This window comes from Vipera ursinii (genome assembly GCF_947247035.1).
Source record: "Vipera ursinii genome assembly, chromosome: 5".
NCBI lineage: Eukaryota > Metazoa > Chordata > Lepidosauria > Squamata > Viperidae > Vipera > Vipera ursinii.
In genome coordinates this window covers 84,692,235-84,712,899 of record NC_139518.1, presented here as the reverse complement: position 1 = coordinate 84,712,899, position 20,665 = coordinate 84,692,235, and the positions used below count along the sequence as shown (strand labels likewise).

Genomic DNA, 20,665 nt, shown 5'->3' with positions numbered 1-20,665 from the left:
GAGCCCCATCCGCGAGATGCAGGCAGCACACAAAATCACGCCCCCTCCAGTCCGCGGAAAAGCCTCTCTCCACGGAACCGGTCCCTGGTGCCCAAAAGGTTGGGGACCTCTGGTCTAGTGAGATGCTTATGTTCCTGGGACAAGATCAGGCAACGGTAGCTCTTAAACAAAGAATCCCTAACACAGAATTACAAACAAAGCGTCACTTATTATTAGTAACCCTCTTCTTAGCTCTTTTCCAAGTTGGGCAGCAGTATCCTATGTGCAGCTTCTTGGTGTTGCAGAGTCTGCATTTGTAACCTCTTGTTGACTGCAAAGTCAATTGTGTAGAACTACAGGCCTTCTTGACTGTGAATGTCACATTGCCTATTGCACAGTTTGTTTTGCTCTTTAATAAAATTCGGATCCGTGACCCGAAATAAGCCTGAACTAACATTTTTACTTTCCAGCTATACTTGCAAAGTTTAATGTTTCAAAAATTACTGTGACTATTTTATATTTTCCTCCACTGTCGATTATCTATTAATTATTTATCTATGAATAAATAATAATACTTTCATGCCAGTAAATAAATATCATTAAAACTAATATAGAGAATTCAAAACCAGAACACACATTTCCCACTGGATATTGTAGAGGAGTATACAACGCTTTTAGAACGCATAGAGGTATTTATTCATTGCATAGAAAAAAGGTGTTCATCTAATACTATAAAATGCATTACCACATTTCAAATTCAGTTTTATCCATTAATAGCCATGTTACATATTCCATAAATTCAACATATGCTAATCTATTATAAAAAAATAATAGTCTACATTCCTCAGTTTGTAGAATAATTTAATTGCATATTTTTTTTAAAAAAAATGTATACCATTCCATTTTTTACTGTTTTTAAAAAAAATAAATCTTTATTTGTAGAAGAATGCAAAATATAAGCAAAATACTAATATTCGTGGAAATAACAAAATTAAATGAAAGAATCCTTAACAGCAATCTGTGAACTAAAAAAGAGATAGAAGCCAACAGGGTTTCTACGACCTGATGTTAAAAGTTGGATCATTAGAGGGTAGCCCACTGTCCATTTTCCTTCATATTTTTTTCAGGGTCTGTTTTTTAAGTACACACTTCTTTTGTGCTTAGCACACACCAACTGATGGACATTACTGCTTTCTTTCCAGCCCCTTCAGTGCTCTTTAAGCTTAATGGGTTGGGTGAAGCTGAAACGAAATCTTAACAAGATGGTGTGCTTTTCAGCAAGACAAACTGGACTTTGGCGGGGGGGGGAAGGTTGTTGTCTGCAGTGAATGGGATCGCTCTTCCTGTGCAATTTGAGAGGGCACCTTAATTTCCAGCTGTCAGAATAAAGGTTGCAGTTATGGCAAAGAGTACAATCACACAATCACTTTAAATGTGCCAGCTGCAATTGTTCCTGAACCAGCCAGATTCAGAAAGAGTGACCACATCTTGATTAAATCTCAAACTGACTAATGCAATGTGCTCTAAAGCAGACATGTCAAACACAAGGCCCGGGGGCCGGATCCGGCCCGCGAAGTGGTTTCATGCGGCCCGCGAAGCCATCCTGGAAACTGAGGGAACGGCCCCCACTGCCTTGGTCCTGGCCCAGAGACCCTCCTTCTGCCAGAGACCTTCAGATCTGTCCCACTCCTGCCCAGGCCCCCATAGGCACCCTTGATGCGAATGATGTAGAGCTGGCCACGCCCACCCAGTAGGCTATACGCACTCTAGCCACACCCACCCAGTAGGCCACGCCCACCCTGGCCATACCCACACAGCCCCCTGAGGGCAATTGCAATGCTGATGCGGCCCTCAATGAAATTGAGTTTGACACCCCTGCTCTAAAGGGATCTACTGTGATTTCCAGAAGCTGTTACAAAATGAAGCTGCCTAGCCTTTGTTGCCCAATATTTTCCACGCTCTGTGTAAGTTTTTAGTTTTTATATCTGTAAATTAAAGGCTGATTATCTCCAGGAGTCCCTCTCTTGCTACAAATCCATCTGGCCTTTAAGATCTGCAGGAGAGATTTTATTGGCACCGCTCCCAAATTACGATATCTGATCCCAAAGAAATCATGTTTAATCACTGCCCTCTCTGCCTTTACAGCAGTATTAAAATGCATCTTTCATCGGACCTTCAATTTTAATTTTAGTAACATTAGTTTTAGCTTTTGTTGCTGTGTTTTAGCTGTTAGGCACTTTTAAGGGAAGTGGTGGCTCACTGGGTTAGGACGCTGAGCTTGTCGATCAGATGGTCGGCAGTTTGGTGGGTTGAATCCTGAGTGCCGCGTAACAGAATGAGCGCCTGTTACTCGTCCCAGCTTCTGCCAACCTAGCAGTTCGAAAGCATGTAAAAATGCAAGTAGAAAAATAGGGACCACTACGGTGGGAAGGTAACAGCGCTCCGTGCTTTGACCACAGAGACGTCCTCAGACAAGCGCTGGCTCTTCGGCTTTGAAACGGAGATGAGCACCGGCCCCTAGAGTTGGAAACGACTAGCACGCATGTGCAGGGGAACCTTTACCTTTAGGCACTTCTGGTGTTCAAATGGATAGAAGGAAGGATATAAATCAAATTAAAAAATGAAATGGGTTTACATTGCAAGGCATTTTATTTAGAGTTAAACTTCAGCTATGATATTATCTGCAGTGCAGTAACTCAGCCCTAGTTCAAACTATTTGTTGGAACAAATTCTGCTAAGCAAGCTCTAGGTAACCAAGGGGAACAGAAGAAATATTCCTAAATGAATCATTAAGTTATACCTTATGATTATGTAGCTAAATATTGTCCTTCATGATGTTCAAAATTGTGACATAGGAATATCTAATGGGCTATTTCTTCATCTTCTACAGAACCCCAGAAATGGCTTCACATGATTTTCACTATTTAGATATTAAATTCCAATATCTCTAGAAATGTTCTAAGGATGATACTCTTGGATATTACAGGAGGTATAATTCCATATTTATTTATAACATACAGTGCCTTTTTAATTTGCTTGTTGTATAGGGATTGTTAAGAAGGGCAAAAGGAGCAGATTTTATTGCTTTAAATAAAAATAGATAACAGAAACAAAAAATGGAACATAGCTGAGGTATTAAATCATGCAAAACTCAGTTCCCAGGTTCAGGTCTAGTGACATCCAATGTTATTGTTATCATTTGGTATGAGGATGTCTAATATTATTTCTAAAAATACAAAAATAGACTGAATATATTTCTAACACAATTTATTTATTCAAACAATTTATACAGCTGCCCATCTCACAAATAAGCAACTCTGGGCAGCATAAAACACAACTAAACAATTAATTAATATATTAAAAAGCATAAAAACAAACTAAAACAAAGAAAATAGACGAAGATTTACTAAAAATAGTAGAGTCACCTCACAAGATCACCCATCCCATGGTGTCCCCAGGCCTGCCAGCATAACCAGGTCTGGAAGCTCAACAGAGATTGAGCCAACTTCAATTCAGGGGAGAGAAGATTCGTTAGAGCAGGGACCACAGCAGAAAAAGCCTACTGCTATATTGCCCTTTGTTAGGAAATGTGTTCTGGGAGCCCAGATGAAAATGGAAATTAGATCAACCTTGAAATGTTGCAGAGAGATAACCTTAAAATAACTCCACGATGTCTTCTTAGTATTTACTCAATTATGTCCATTTATGATTCTAGATTATCCATCGCTTTTTGCACAAATAACTTCTAAATATACATTTGTTGTTATTGTTTTTAACCATTTAGTCATGTCCAACTCTTGGCAACTTTACAGGGAAGTACTCTCAATTCTACCTTTTCAATTGTTGTATGTTCGGCTTTGCATCAGATTTGATGTCATCAAGCTAGCATGGTTTTTGCTTGCCCCTTCTTCTTTGGCCACTAACCATCCCTGGCATCATTCCCTTTTCCAATGAAATATACGTTTGATATCACTTAAAGGTTTAAATGTCAGACAATCCATAAATATGTTGGTGTCAGATGCAAGAAATCAGGGACTGAGGCTGTTCAAATGAATAGAGATTTATGGCATGCTAACACTCTCTACAAGGGGCGCGGTGGCTCAGTGGGTTAGGACGCTGAGCTTATCGATCAGAAGGTCGGCAGTTTGGCGGGTCGAATCCCGAGTGCCGTGTAACAGAGTGAGCGCCTGTTACTCGTCCCAGCTTCTGCCAACCTAGCAGTTCGAAAGCACGTAAAAATGCAAGTAGAAAAATAGGGACCACTACGGTGGGAAGGTAACAGCGCTCCGTGCGCCTTTGGTGTCTAGTCATGCCAGCCACATGACCATGGAGACGTCCTCGGACAAGCGCTGGCTCTTCGGCTTTGAAACGGAGATGAGCACCGGCCCCTAGAGTTGGAAACGACTAGCACGCATGTGTGGGGGAACCTTTACCTTTACCTTTAACACTCTCTACAAGAATCTGAACTACTAATGGTCAAGGCAAATTTGAGGTAGATAAAAGTTAACAGAATTCAAGGTGGGCTGGATTTAGATCTCTTGTGAGTGCAAAAGAACTCAAGTTTGTTGACATGCTTGACTCCTCCCTCAGGCTCAGAACCAATAATAAAATTTTAGTCCAACGTAACTGGAGGTCAGTAGATAGATGGAAGTAGGGTTACAATAATTCTATAGCAATATATATAATTTCAAGAATGTATCTTGTTTCTGCACAGAACATCATCTGTGGATAATGTTGACATTTGGGACCAGTATGCTAATTCAGAAGAAAATTTTAGGCTAATACACTTGAATTTTCGGTGTGCAGCAGTATAATCGAAAGTACAATGCATTGTTCACCTGGGTTGCATAAAAGGAAATCCCTTCCTTGATTTGTGTGGCTTTTACTCTTTGATAAGCTCATTTCCCATTGCTATAAATAAATATCAATGAATAAACAAAAAACACATTAAACTAAATGGCATTAAACTAGGTTTACATTAAGTAGCATGGGAATATGAGAGATGAATTTTGTAGTATCCAAAAATTGAACATTTGCTGTAGGAATTTCTATACCTACATCAGATACAATAAACCCACAAGGCCTTATTTTTAACCCGCCAGATCTCTGTTTTGATAACAATTTGCTATTTGAAGAAACAAATAGATTGCCTAGAAGACTGTTAATTCTTACTTAATTCTCCAACTGCCATTTCTCATAAGTAAACAGTAAAGTAAAATTTTAGAAAATACACAGTACTTGTACATTATTAAAGTAAATAATCAGTGCCTATGAAATTCACTTGTGTTAATAAATCCCATCATCTCTGAATACAAAGGGCAGCATAAGGGAGTACATAGTGAATATTATCTTTAACAAGAACTATATCTCATTAATATGCAAGAACATAGTGGTTTAAGTAGATCACTATACCCTGAAACTGACAAACAGGTACTATGATGAGATAATCCTACTACAGACACCAGTAAAACCAAGAAGAGTCATATCCCATCTTTGCAAAGGTTGCTTACTGCATATCAATTTTAAAAAAAAAATCCCTTAAACTCCCAGAATTCCTAGCCTGCATGCTAGAAGTACTGAATATATCTCAATTTTCTTCAATGTCTTAAGGGCAAACTGTTCACCAATCTCCCAAATGTACAAATTAATTTCTTACAAAAGAAATTCTTCGGAGCAGCAAAATAGCCCTATGCTGGATACATGGCTATTGAATGTTGAGAAAAAGGCCTGGTTAAATACTCTCAAAAAATGGCTAAGAAATAATCTTCAGCACCATGGCTGGTCCTCTCTTACATCTTATAAGACAAATTCCACCCCACCCAGGAACAGCAAATTGGAGACCAAGTTCAGCATGATAGTCTTGCTTGAGATGTTTTTCTGACACTGGGACAAGTTCAAGTTATGACAGCTCTTAGACAAAGGATCCTTAATATAGGAGTGCAAATCAAATACACCAAACTACTAGCTAGAATACAACAGGGAGCTAGTTAAAATCTGTTTCAAACCAGCCCAGGATCTCAATCAGCTTGCAATAAATAAATTCCACAGAGCCTTAACATTGTTCTACCATTAGTGTTTTGGAGAACAAGTTTCAGAATCCTCTGTATATGCAGAAGAACATGTCCCTATCAATTTGACAACAGCGAATCATTGGACCCTGTGTTGCTTATATTGTCGCTTCTAAGAAGACAGGTGCTACAAACCTCTAATCAATTCTTAGATCATTTTCAGATTTTTTTTATGGAAATCTCCTGGCAAATAACAACCTGAAAGCAAAACATGCTGTTGCTATGTTGGCATTTGAAGCCTGCAGAATTCATGCTTTTCAAGTGGAAAATCAATTTGGATTCTGGTTCTATTGTGTAGACTAGAGTATTGCAAAAATATTACAGTGCTGCATTATTCTTACCTTGTTTTACTTTAAATGAAAAATGTTGCCTAACAATGCAGGGACATATCCATATACTTGCCAGGAGTTGAGACTGACTTGAAGGGAAAAATAAAAATAATGCCAAAGATCTTTATTATATCTTTTAATAAAACTGGAAGGCTAAAATAGATATGATTTGTGTTCTGTTCTGCTGGCTGATTGTCATAATGTGATTGCCAAGGGATTATAGAAATTATTTCAATCTAAAGAGACTTCAGGCATTTTCATATCTGAAGGACTACAGGGAGAATAAGTGACCAAGGAGTGATAGCATTACAGTGACTAATCCTGCTCCAATGGTCATCTGTCCTTTGGATGGTCAGAACAGAGCCCCAAGCCTAACAGGTCTATATGTAGGGTACCTATGGATAATGGATGAATTCTGCCATTGTCCTCTTATACAAGCTCGCTAAGCACAAATTCCTACCTAATTAATAACATCTCCATTAGATGGTGGAAATAGAAATGTTTCCTGTTCTATTTGGATCCATATTCTGATAATGATCTGGATAAAAGGTAAAAATGGAAAAAAATGATCCCTAGCATGGTTCTGTGCACCTACATATGTTACTGTACTATTATACCAGTTCCATAAACTTTTCTTCTCCCATTTACGTATAAAAGTTGCATAATTGAAATAAAAGAAAGGTAGCACAATGGCACCTTTCAACTCATTTGCCAACTTTCCATATGTATACAAAATGACAAGAATTCTTTGAAAATCAGTACTAAATAAAGGGTGCCACTAACTATTGGATTAACGTTGCCTTGGAAACAATGCAGAAAATATACAGGTTTTTTTAAAAAAAAATCAATGGAACAGTCACTGACTTACGTTATTCATGTACTCTGAGAGAAGGTCTTGGAGAGCTTGGCGAATGGCATTACACTCAGTGATGATGCGCTCACGGTGAAGATCACGAGTACAGGAGGAATCTGCTAATAAAGCAGCTCCACTGATAATTCCCTCCAAACGTTTTTCAAGTGATGGCCTTATTTGGACTTCACTTAGAGTGATAGGATCCAAGGCAACCAAACTCTAGGAAAAGAATTAAAAAGAATATCAAGGAAGCTCGAATTAAACTCTAGGAAGACATTGAAAATGCTCATCCATAAATGATCATCTGGGCTATCTAGAAACATCAACTCTAATGATAGCTTCATCTATCATTGAGCTCCTTCAACAGACGCAAGACAGTTAGTTGAGGGTTCTTTGGGATTGGTGTTTCTTGCTGGAACAGCAAGTAGAACCTTTGCCCAGCTTAGACTAGTGTCCAAGTTCAGCTGTACCCTGGTCTGGAATCCTGGTTACAGTATGGTGACTCATGCCCTTATTGCTATTCAGATTGACTACTACCACATACTCTCCATGGGGTGCCTTTGAAGATGACCTGACATGTACAATTGGTACAAAGTATAGTCGCCAGGGTGCTCATAACACAGTATAGCACTGATTCAGTTCTTTCACTAGTTACTCATAGGTTTCCAAATCCAATTTAAAGTGCTGTTATTACATTCAAATACATTTCCATTGTGGTTTGGGGGTATATTAGATACTGTCTTCTCCAGAATTGTTCAGCTCATTCTGTTAGGTCCTCTGGTGTTTTGTTATGGTCTATCAATGAACATGTCCATGCAGTTTTCTTGACAACCTTTTTAGTCATAGGTTGTCAGGATTTTATTCCTAGGACTGAGGGAGGGCAACAGATTTCAAAGTCTAGTCTAAGGCAGGACTAGAATTCACATAATCTCCCAGTTTTTAATCCAATGCTTTTAACCACTATAACAGAGGTCCCCAACCTTTTGGTTACCAGGGACCAGTTCTGTGAAGGGAGGTTGTTCCACGGACCGGAGGGTGGGTGGTTTTGTGTGATGACTGCATCACGCGAATGGGGCTTTGCTTGTTTGTGCGGACCGGTTGCTGGCATGCCACAGCCTGCTACTGGTCCATGGAATGGGGGTTAGGGTCCCCTGGACTATACAAATTGACTCTCTTACATCATCTAGAGAAAGCCTTCCCAAGGTTCTGCCTTCACAGGAGATGAGGTGATAGACCATAAGGCAGGCTTTCTCTAAGGTAGCCTTAACTTTTTGAAACAACTTAAACTCTACCCCTCACTTTAAGGTGTAGCTGGCTTCCTTTTTACTGACATTTCATAATGCTTTGAAAAAACTCAGCTTTCAAAGATTGATTATGACTGGGCAGCTACTGGTCCTTGCTTTATATATATTTGAGAGTTATCTTCTATATGTTGCAATATTTTATTTTGCTTGTGGGAGCAGCTTTTATTATTTTTAGTAGTTTTCTAAGTATTTCTGTACACCATTTAGGATATGGTGGTATGGAGAATGTAAAAAAATACTATTAATAAGGAAATAAAACCATAGTTTGATCTTTTCATACAAAGAGCAGAGCCTTTTCTATAAGTGCAACCTAACAATGCAAATACTTTCTTACGTAGACCATACTATAGCTGCATATTTACTACTATATGGACTTCACATTTTTAAACTTCATCTAGTCATTTATTGTGGTGAATGAGTCAGTTTTTTGTTTCCGTCTTTTGCTACTTATTCATAATGTTACTAAGCTTTCTTGCTATTTTTTATTTTAATATTGAATTTCGCATCAAATTATAAAAGGAGAAGGGACAAAATTCACATAAAGATATTCATGCCAACAAATTCATGCCAACCTTACTCATGTTTGAATGTTTTCCCCTGCTTTTGGGTCTCTTTAACTTTCATTTAAAAAAAAAAAACAGTAACAACAAAAACCAAGTAAAATTGAACATTCTTATTCAGATGACATTAAATTAGTCATTTCAGATCAGCAGAAAAACACAGTTTTACATAAAATACAGAATCCATTTCAGGAAGATCTACTTCATGTTAATGGCTTTACGCAGCGACAATTGGAATAAAGCTTTGGATTTCATCTGAAGTCTTCTACATTTTCATCAGTAGTGCACCCATGAACCACTGAGCCTCATGCATCCCCCTTTCAGACCAAACTGGATATTTTAAATCCAACTGAAGCTTAAGGAATCCATTTTACTGTCAGAACCCACTCCAATCCACATCTTAAGAAAGAAAGGCTCTTGGAGACAAGATTGTCCAAGCAGGAACTTTTACTAAGACATAGATGATAGAAGGTATAATAGACAGGATCTGAAAAATCTCTTCACAGATTGATATTTTTAAAGTGTCCCCAAGCAAAACCCCACCCCTCAGTCCATTTGGTCAGTTCCAGATCAGTCAAGTTTCAGGTGGCAAGCCCCTCGTGGGAAAAGGAGAACCATCAGTCCATTTGTAGCACAATCACTCCCTCCCCTTCACATTTCATCCGGAGAAACAAACCAGAAATCCCCCACCCTCTTTCTTAGCTGCTTGTAAGATCAGAGAGAGAGAATGCCTCTCATCGATCTTATTGTGAGGGGCAACAGGCAGGCTAGATAAACAAAAAGTTACATCTAAGGAGGGGAAATGGAGGCAATAAACTCTCACGTTTATTCCCTTTCCTCCTTGGGAATGGCAGAATCCAAGGGGAGGGGTGAGAGTTGGGTTTGCACAGAAAGAGAGTTAGAAATGAAATATAAATGGATTCTGACATTTACCTTTTAAATCTACAAAAATCAGGCCTACTTTATTACTGTTCCTGAATTGTAGCCCTCAATATGCTTGGCAAGCCTTCAGGTCTACCGAGTTGCATACAGCACCCTGCTCTAAATAATCCTACACTACAATTCCTGATCCTTGGCCACTCTATCTCGAACTAATGGGCTTTGAAGTCCAAAACACTGTAAAGCAATCAAGGTTGGGGAAAGGTATTCTAAGTGGAAATAATGGAACATAATTGGTTTTCCTTAGCTATTTTCATAATATTATTTCATTACATGATTTACTGGCTCACTATCATCCACCAGTGTCAACCTAGCTGGAGGCAGGGGTGGGGGATTGCAAGTATTGAGAGTTGTTATTCCAGCATCAAGCTAGGGACGGTTAATTTATTCCAATATTCAAGGTAAGAAATTTTCAAGATACTGTTGTATATTAAAACTCTGAAAACCATTCTGCACTATATATGGATAAATAACTATTTAAATCTATTGGATTGCAATTTTATTGCATGAGAACACCAAATAGCTACTTTTCCTAGACACGGTTCCTGTTTTCAGGCTTAACCTGATAGGCTAGACACAAACAGAAAAAAATAGATGGTTGCATACTACCATTCCTTTCTTCAGAAACAGCCAGTGCTTATAAATTACCCTGTGAATGTTATTTTTGAAGGTAGCCTCACATATATCCCTAAAATAATAAAAAACAAGTTTCATCGAATTAGCTGGATCAATGAATCTTTGATGGTAATGATTTCCTAAGTTTAAGAATCATGTTGCATGGAACAAACTGATCTTAGATGTACTTTTTTTCAGAGGAATAGTTCATTTCAACTTCTAGAAACGTCAGATCTTTTCCAATTTTCTTTCATGTGACTGTGTTCTTGTATTAAAAATGCAGCCTCTTATAACAAGAATTCACAAATTCAGGACAATGGCTGCCTGTATTGCAGAATTATTAGAATATGGCAGAATATATCAATACGCAGATAAATAGTAGGATTCTATAGTGCTTCAGTTTCTAAAACTTACTTCCAAATGCCCAGGGCCACTAATCAAACATCTATCTCAACTCTTTGAAGCAACTCCATCTTTTCCAAGGATCACACAGCTGTGAAAGGCAACCAGGGAAAAGACACAGCTGCTTTAAACAGATGCAGACAGGTGTTATATTTGCACTGCTACAACCCTTTTTTGAAACCAAATCCAAAGCATAGCACAGTTCTAACAGATATCATTTTGTGAATTTCACTAATTCAGCAAGTACTGAAATATTTTGTTCAACAAACATGTTTTATTATTTCAATATTTCTCTTTGTCGCTCACGCATGTGTATTTGTATGTATGTATGTGTATGTTAAATCTGTTAAATTCTGTTTCTTCCAAAATGAAACAAGATAGCTTTTTTTAACAAAATACAACATGAGCCACATAACGTGTAAATTAAGGAGAACAGCTCCTAATTCATGAAAATTGCAACAGGCATTATAAAGTCATAAAGTTATCAACATTCTTTCATCATGTGTTTTTTTTTCTTGGAACCTCTCACAGCAGGGTGATTATGGTTGATTGCAAAGGGGAACTGCGCATTAGAAAGCAAACCCTATTGGGAGTCTTTTCCCATTACAATGGAAATGCTTGAGAATTGGTAATATTTAATTAAAGAAGAAATATCTTTTGCTGCTGCTTCTTTCACAAAAGAAAATCAAACCATAGTACAACAGTTTAAACTTAATATAGGGGAGAGGAATAATTCTGAAAATTAAGCCAGTGTTTCTCAAGCTTGACAACTTTTAAGACGTGTGGACTTCGACTTCCAGAATTCCCCACATTGGCTGGCTGGGGAATTCTGGGAGTCGAAGTCCACTTGTCTTAAAAGTTGTCAAGTTTGAGAACACTGAATTAGACTGCACATTTGTGCTATAATGTCAGAGCAAATAAATTCCAAATGTCTCACTGGTAGGGGATTTATTCTGGCCCAAGCATAGGATTGTCACACATTTTCAAGTTAGATTGTCTGAGCAGAGAGGGTTTCTAGGGAGGAAAAGCTTCATCCTGATCCAAAGTCTCACTCTCATTTCACCTCTAAGTCAAAGCTCAGGGCTGCTTCCACAATACAGGAGAGGTAGGAAATGTCTTTTCTAAACCTGAACTCTCTCATCAATTTTGTTTTAGCATTGTCTAGAACAGAGGTCCCCAACGTTTTGGCCACCAGGGACCAGTTCCATGGAGAGAGATTTTTCCACAGACCGGAGGGGGCGTGGTCTCCTGTACTGCCTGCATCCTGCAGATGGGGCTTTGCTTGTTTGCACGGCATGCTGTTGCTGGCATGCTGTGGCCTGGTGCCGGTCCACAGACCAGGGGTTGGGGACCCCTGGTCTAAAAGCACCACAAGGTAACCGGCTCACAGAGGGAGAGCCAGTTACTACTAGGTTGCTAAATATTCAGGTGACATGTACCACTTATGTTATTATTTGTAAAACCTCTCAATCAGTCCATAACAGTTGAAAGCTTGTCGTGTTTAGAAACTGACACTTTAATTTAATGCAAGTACCACCTTACACTTAAAAACTCTTGGTGACATTTGTTAAGCTTACTCAGGCAGTACTACTACTGATGCCCCAAGTCTCCTTAATTTTCTTTATAGTTTATTTGTATGCTGCAGAAGAAAAGATAAATCCAATTGAGAAAGGCAATGGACCTCAGACAAGATCGCAGAACTAAAGACATTTCAATGCTTGAAATCAGAAATGTTAAAAACAAGACTAAGCAAATAGCTTTATTTCATTTTTATTAAAAATGTCACAGACTGCAAGAAAAATAAAATGAAGACTAAGTAGAGGTGATAAACAGAATCTCACATATAGGTGGTCCTCAACTTACAACAGTGTGTTTAGTGACCATTCAAAGTTAAAATGGCACTGAAAAATGTGACATGATTGTTTTTCAAGGTTACGATCTTTGCAGCATCCCCAGGATCATGTGATCAAAATTCAATTGGTTCATGTTTATGACCCAAGGTCACGTGATCACCTTTTGCAACCTTCTGACAAGCAAAGTCAATGGGGAAGCCAGATTCATTTAACCATGTTACTAACTTATCAGCTGCAGTGATTCACTTAACAACTGTGACAAGAAAGTTCATATAGGTGAAACTCAGAAAATTAGAATATCGTGCAAAAGTTCATTTATTTCAGTAATTCAACTTAAAAGGGGAAACTAATATATGAGATAGACTCATTATATGCAAAGCAAGATAGTTCAAGCCGTGATTTATCATAATTGTGATGATTATGGCATACAGCTCATGAAAACCCCAAAGCCACAATCTCAGAAAATTAGAATATTACATGCAATCAATAAAACAAGGAGTGTACATAGAACAATATCGGACCTCTGAAAAGTATAAGCATGCATATGTACTCAGTACTTGGTTTGGGCCCCTTTTGCAGCAATTACTGCCTCAATGCAGCGTGGCATGGAAGCTATCAGCCTGTGGCACTGCTGAGGTGTTATGGAAGACCAGGATGCTTCAATAGCGGCCTTCAGCTCTTCTGCATTGTTTGGTCTCATGTCTCTCATCTTTCTCTTGGCAATGCCCCATAGATTCTCTATGGGGTTCAGGTCAGGCGGGTTTGCTGGCCAATCAACCACAGTAATCCCACAGTCATTGAACCAGGTTTTGGTGCTTTTGGCAGTGTGGGCAGGTGCTGGAAAATGAAGTCAGCATCCCCATAAAGCTCGTCTGCGGAAGGAAGCATGAAGTGCTCCAAAATCTCCTGGTAGACGGCTGTGTTGACCCTGGACTTAATGAAGCACAGTGGACCAACACCAGCAGATGACATGGCTCCCCAAATCAACACAGACTGTGGAAACTTCACACTGGACTTCAAGCATCTTGCAGTGTGTGCCTCTCCATTCTTCCTCCAGACTCTGGGTCCTTGGTTTCCAAATAAGATGCAAAAGTTGCTCTCATCAGAAAAGAGGACTTTGGACCACTGAGCAGCAGACCAGGTCTGTTTTTCTTTAGACCAGGTAAGACGCTTCTGATGTTGTTTGTTGTTAAGGAGTGGCTTGACAAGAGGAATACGACATTTGAAGCCCATGTCCAGGATCCGTCTGTGTGTGGTGGCTCTTGATGCACTGACTCTAGCCTCAGTCCACTCCTTGTGAAAGTCCCCAACACTTTTGAATGGCCTTTTCCTGACAATCCTCTCCAGGCTGTGGTCATCCCTGCTGCTTGTGCACCTTTTTCATCCACACTTTTCCCTTCCACATAACTTTCCATTAATGTGCTTTGATACAGCACTTTGGGAACATCCAACTTCTTTTGCAATTACCTTTTGAGGCTTTCCCTCCTTATGGAGGGTGTCAATGATGGTTTTCTGCACAACTGTCAGGTCAGCAGTCTTCCCCATGATTGTGATTCCTACTGAACCAGACTGAGAGACCATTGAAAGGCTCAGGAACCCTTTGCAGGTGTTATGGCTTAATTAGCTGATTAGAGTGGGACACTTTGAGCCTAGAATATTGCACCTTTTCACAATATTCTAATTTACTGAGATTGTGGATTTGGGGTTTTCATGAGCTGTAAGCCATAATCATAACAATTATGACAAATCACATCTTGAACTATCTTGCTTTGCATGTAATGAGTCTATCTCACATATTAGTTTCCCCTTTTAAGTTGCATTACTGGAATAAATGAACTTTTGCATGATATTCTAATTTTTTTGAGTTTCATCTGTAAAATGGGGCAAAATTTATTTAACAAATGTCTCACTTAACAATAGAAATTTTGAGCTCAATTGTGGTCATAAACTGAGGACTACCTGTACTTTGGGCAGGTGATATAAATGGGTAAAGGACTAGAAAACAATGTTAATGCTTGGCAAGCAAAATTAGAAGATAATGCATAAAGTAGATGGAAAGAATATATTTCAGTAATGTCCTTGGAAGAACTCTACAAAGGATAAATCAAAATGCAAACATTTATTCCTGCAATAGCCGGACTTGATAGTGTCTAATTATTATGCCAAAGGCAGTACAATAAATAATAGCAAGAAATGCCATAATAACTTACCTGCTTAGAACTATTTTGCTATTAGAACTGGTTAATTAAAGCATTACAACATTGGATCATACAGAGAGTGAAAAAACAAAAGAATTTTTAATGAGAAATGAAAACATGTACTCAAAAATATTTTTATGTCCTTTATGGAGATTACTTGCTTCTAACTATAGTTGCTTCTAACTATACATTGCATGTTCAAGGAGAATCTTCCACAGATGCTCTTCAAGACTGTTCGTGTGATCCAGACTCCAGTTTTCTTAATAAGTAGCTAAGGCATATGAATATGTTCATGCCAACAATTAACTTATAAGGGTCTCTAAGGACAGTGTCTTGCAATCCCTCAGGTGATTACGATCTCTCTATTTCTTTGCCACCTTAAAAAGAACGGTGGTGAGGAACTTGCTTAGGAAGCTATTTTTGCAGCTGATTGATTTTAACAACTATTGGCAGATGTCCAGTATTCCATATTAAGTAAGCTGGATGGGGACACAGGTACTGCAGCAATAGAAACTCTTAGATGAAAAAGATTATTTTTCCAGGATGTGGAAGAATAAACTGAAGTTGAATTCAGACACAATGGAGTTATTACTGTATTGATTCTGGGGGCTCCTCATCTGGATTTAGCAGATACATCTGAACTGGTTGAGAATTGCCCACCATTAATGAAAAGATTTCAATCCAGGAATCCTCTGGAATCCAGTAATGATGCTGGACTGCCACATAACGGTTGCCTCTAGGAGAGCCTTTTATCATGGCCCATGGATTCCTCCATTGCCTTCAAGTTATTTTAATGTTGAAATAGCTTCACTGGTTAGCGGTAGTATTCTGAACTGTAATCTTTTTTTTAATCATTTAGGGGACTTATATGACTGCCCATCTCATGTGCCATAGCCCTGGGTGACTTACACCAACAATGATAAAACATAAAAGAAACACTAGTATCTAAAAAAAACAACTCCCTTTCCCTAACACAACTGTCCCCGATACATAAACAATCACAATCAAAAGGCTCCATCTTTACCTTATCCCAATGTCTGGGGGAATAAGTCATTTTTAAGGTCTTCTGGAAAGCTAGAAAGGGGGTGGGGGTGCTGAATTGCTGGGGGAAGGACAGAGGGCACTACTTAGAAGACATGTTTCTTAGGTCCTGCTAAATAACAACATTTAAGATAAGGGCCAAGAATGTGCCCTTATCTGACAGAGAATCCCAGGGAGAGGCAGCAGTCCTGCAGATACAGTAACCTGGCCCTATGCCATGCAGGGTTTTAATAATAATAATAATAATAATAATAATAATAATAATAATAATAATAATAATAATAATAATAATAATAAGAAGAAGAAGAAGAAGAAGAAGAAGAAGAAGAAGAAGAAGAAGAAGAAGAAGAAGAAGAAGAAGAAGAAGAAGAAGAAGAAGTTGGAAGGGACCTTGGAGGTCATCTAGTCCAACCCCCTGCTCAGGCAGGAAACCTTATACCATTTCAAGCAAATGGCTGTCCAGTCTCTTCTTAAAAACTTCCAGTGTTTGAGCATTCACCACCTCTGGAGGCAGGTTGTTCCACTGGTTAATTGTTCTAACTGTCAGGAAGTTTCTCCTTAGTTCTAGGTTGCTTCTCTCCTTGACTAGTTTCCATCCGTTGCTTCTTGTCCTGCTTTCAGGTGCTTCGGAGAATAGCTTGACTCCCTCTTCTTTGTGGCAGCCCCTTAGATATTGGAACACTGCTATCATGTCGCCCCTCACTCTTCTCTTCGTTAAACTACACATACCCAATTCCAGCAACCGTTCCCTATATGTTTTAGCCTCCAGCCCCCTAATCATCTTTGTTGCTCTTCTCTGTACCCTTTCTAGAGTCTCGACATCTTTTTTACATCGTGGTGACCAAAACTGGATGCAGTACCTTAAACTGCATCCAGAAGAGAAAAAAAACTGGAAGTCATTGCGGCTCATACAACAGTACAACACAGTATGAGCAAACAAAGGAGTGCATGAATGTGTGCATGCCACTGCTGTCTGATTCAGATGTAATTTTCAGGATGATAGAAAACCCAAGTCCATTCTGTCCTGCTAGAGTTAAATTGGAGGTGGTTCCTCCCTATCCAGACTCTCATGCCTTCCAGGCCCGGGGTCAGCATTTAAATGTTATCACCTGCCCAGCCAGGGTTGAAGATGTATACTGAAGATACCTGCTCCATGCCACCAAATGACCTCACCAAGCAAATTATACCCAGTGACGAGATTCAGATATGTGAACAACCGGTTCTCTGTGTGGATGCCACTTCTAGAAGTCCATTCTGGGCCTGGGCAACAAAAAAAATGCTACTAGTTCTGCTGAACTGGTGCAAGCCGGCTGAATCTCACCACTGAGTGTTTACCTGAATGTTAAAGAGGCAACTCTCCCAAGAGGAATCTAAGGCTGGGTCTCTCCAACACCCCTCATGCCACCTGCAGCCAGACATAGAGGAAGCAGCAGAATCTTTACCAAACATAACCCCCGTCGTGCCCAAATGCGTATGCAATCCCCCCCGTTAAATATTGGAAACAAATACATCAAGATATTCAGAAAATCCCTAAAAATAAAATTTGTGCTGAAATCCCAAATATTCTTATTATCGTAAGTATAATTCCAGAAAACAAAAATGAAAAATATTGCAATTTACTAATATTAATAGCCACAGGAATAAAGAATGCTGACTGTCAGATAGGGGGACCAAAATTGAAGAAGATGCAGCAATGGCAAAATTGACAGCACAGCACACATTTAATCAAATTTCAGCAAGAATGGCTCTCATATGTATTACACATTACACAGCAGGGCAAACGAAGACACATTTGCAATGTGGTTTTGAGAGAGAAAGTTATGAGACTAATGAAAAATAATAGATGATAGGATTCAAACAGATACTAGCAATAATCTTATGGAAGTTTAGGGTAAAGAACACAGTATATATCTAAGTTGTGGCTGGCAACTGGAGAAATAAACAAAAGGGGGAAGGAAATGTATTACTAAAAAGTTTTCACATTAAGTTTTTATGTTTTATTCATGCTTAGAAGTTATTTCTTGTTTTGCTATTCAACTGCTACTATTCAGTGTAGACTGTTTTACTTTGAATTATTTTTATTGTATTATCTCTATATAATACTTTTTACTATTTGTATTATTAAATTAAAAATATATTTTAAAAACCCAAACATAGTCCTGTTCTTCTCCAGGTATGTATTTATGCTGTTCACGCTACTCATGCTATGGCTGACTATTCATTTTAACTCCTGGAAACCAACCACCCTGTCTGAGACTACATCCAACATCTATACACCATCCCTCAGATCCTTAATGGGACACCTGTATGTTTGACAAGGGCAATCAATTCTACTTTCTCCATAGCAGACACTTAATATGGAATAAAGTGCCACTGGAATTAAAATCTGCTCTTTGCTAGAGGCTCGGCACACAGGTATTATTTATCTAGGCCTTTAAATGCTGCTGCATTCATGGGTTTTACTTATCATATTTTAAATACTATTTTCCTATCTATTTTTACTGCATCTTTGTAAATAGCCAAAAGCTGTTAGAGAAATAGGCAGCATGTAGATATCGTAGGAACTCTAAATACACCCCATCTCTGATCTTCCTTATTGATAGAAAAGAGGGCTGGAATTCCACACAGTGATTTATGAATCAGAGTGTGCACCTCCAAGTCTTAAATTTCGGAGTGGCAATCTTGAGCTATTTCTCTTATAACTCTAACACAGAGTTAGAAACTCAGCCCCTAGAGATGCTCACTATATAGTGAGTGTTGTATTATGTGTTAGGGTTCAAAGCATTCACTTTCAAAAGCAATAGCTCCAGTGGGGTCAGAAGGTCAAATGAGACTTCTCCTAAAATCCTATCCTTCAGTTGTGTTGAAATACAACTCTCAGAATCTTCACTGAGCAAAGCAATGCTGACTGGGAATTATGGGTGTTATAGTTTATCACACGAAACATGGCAAAATCCTGGGAAGATTGTCCAAGTGTTTTTTTTTAAAGACACAATAGCACCAAATCCTACTTTGTGTTAATTCTTTCAACTAAATATTCAATTCAGACAGGGAACTTAATAGCAATTTCTGTGAAAAGTTCATTCTTCCTTCCTAAATGAATTAACAGCTTGAGGGAGATTAAAAAAAATAAAGATCCATCTCAGCTTATCAATAAGAATCTGCATTGTGTTGGGCACCTCTGCACTGATCAGCTCCAAGAGGCCGTAAAGAAATCAATACAAATGAGTGAGCATTTCCCACAGACAGATCTGATTAAACAGATTTTCTAATATCCCTGCCTGAGTAATTTGTGCTTCTCAGTCCAACGGAATTAACGTCTCCTAAGAAGCTTAGAACATTTAAGCTGAACAAAAATAACACTAATAAAACTAATTTTCCAGTTTTATACAACAAGGTAAATAAATGCCACTACATTCTAATCTTCAGTTCAGGATAAAGGAACATCAATTAACTTTTGCTGAACCAATATGCCAAAAATATTTTTGGGGAGATATTTTTAAAGCCCGTTCCAAATATTTTAATCTGAAATCCTAAATGGAAGAGAATTACTGTTTTGCTCCCTGCAGACCCCTCCCAACCACCACTACCTACAGGTTCATAGGTTATTTTTCTTTATTTGCTTAAATGAGAGGAGAAATATTACAGAAGCCGAACTGGATAGTAAGAAAGGCCAGGAATAGTAAATTGCTGAAGTCCTTAATGAAGCAGTTAAAACAGTCAAGGTTTCAGGAGTGCCAACAGGGCATGGTCAAGAAAAGTAACAGTGGGGATCTCAACAGTACAACTGAGACTCTGCCTTTTTTTATCTGTAGATCTTCAATCAGACTGTTGTAGCTACCACCTTGATTTTTCTGACCATGCCATGGAAGCAGCCCTACCACGTTTCCTGTTTCAAGGACCAAAACTGCAAAGGCTTTTTCTCTCATCTCCACTGGCTAAAGAAAGAAAGGTTTCTTTGTTCACAATGTATGTAGGTGAATATGGGAAGAGGCCATCTCTAATGTAGCTGAGCTTTACCAAATGTCCACATCGCTTTTAAAAACAACACCTGCATTTCCACAAATAATATATACAGTAAAATCAAAATGCAAAATAAAAGCACTATATACACAAGGCAGCTGCAAGGCAGGCTTAGCAGTAATACCCTCCACTCAGGAAACATTTCCCACAGTAGTTATACAATCACACATACTCTATGGACCATAATTATTCTGCACAGAGCAAGACTTCCTTGGAGAAATATTTCTACTGGTTTCAAGATACTGGAGTTAAGGTCTGGCATACTTGCTTTGTTCACTTTAAAGGAAAGATGAATAAACATGATGCTGAAATATAATAACATGCCATGATCTCTGTACCGTGGAAAGCAAATCTCAAAATACATTTCAGTGGTGCTTTTAACAATCCAATCCTGTTCACTGGTCTGTCTCCTTACTGATAAAATAGTGATGACAATTTACTGTCATTTAAAGATTCATTATACACCTGCAAAAGTGTAGGAGCTAACAAATACCTTATACC

The 20,665-nt window shown here is 38.6% G+C and overlaps 1 protein-coding gene across 1 annotated transcript in view; it reads right to left on the bottom strand.

Annotated features, from left to right (window-relative positions):
* CTNNA3 (catenin alpha 3) overlaps positions 1-20,665 on the bottom strand; it is a gene marked incomplete at its 5' end in the record, with an annotated part of 866,777 nt that overhangs the window by 648,180 nt on the left and 197,932 nt on the right. Inside the window, one exon of the mRNA XM_083364633.1 lies at positions 7,245-7,448. Within this exon, the coding sequence (XP_083220759.1) occupies positions 7,245-7,448 (204 nt within the window). The remainder of the gene's footprint in view (positions 1-7,244; positions 7,449-20,665) is intronic.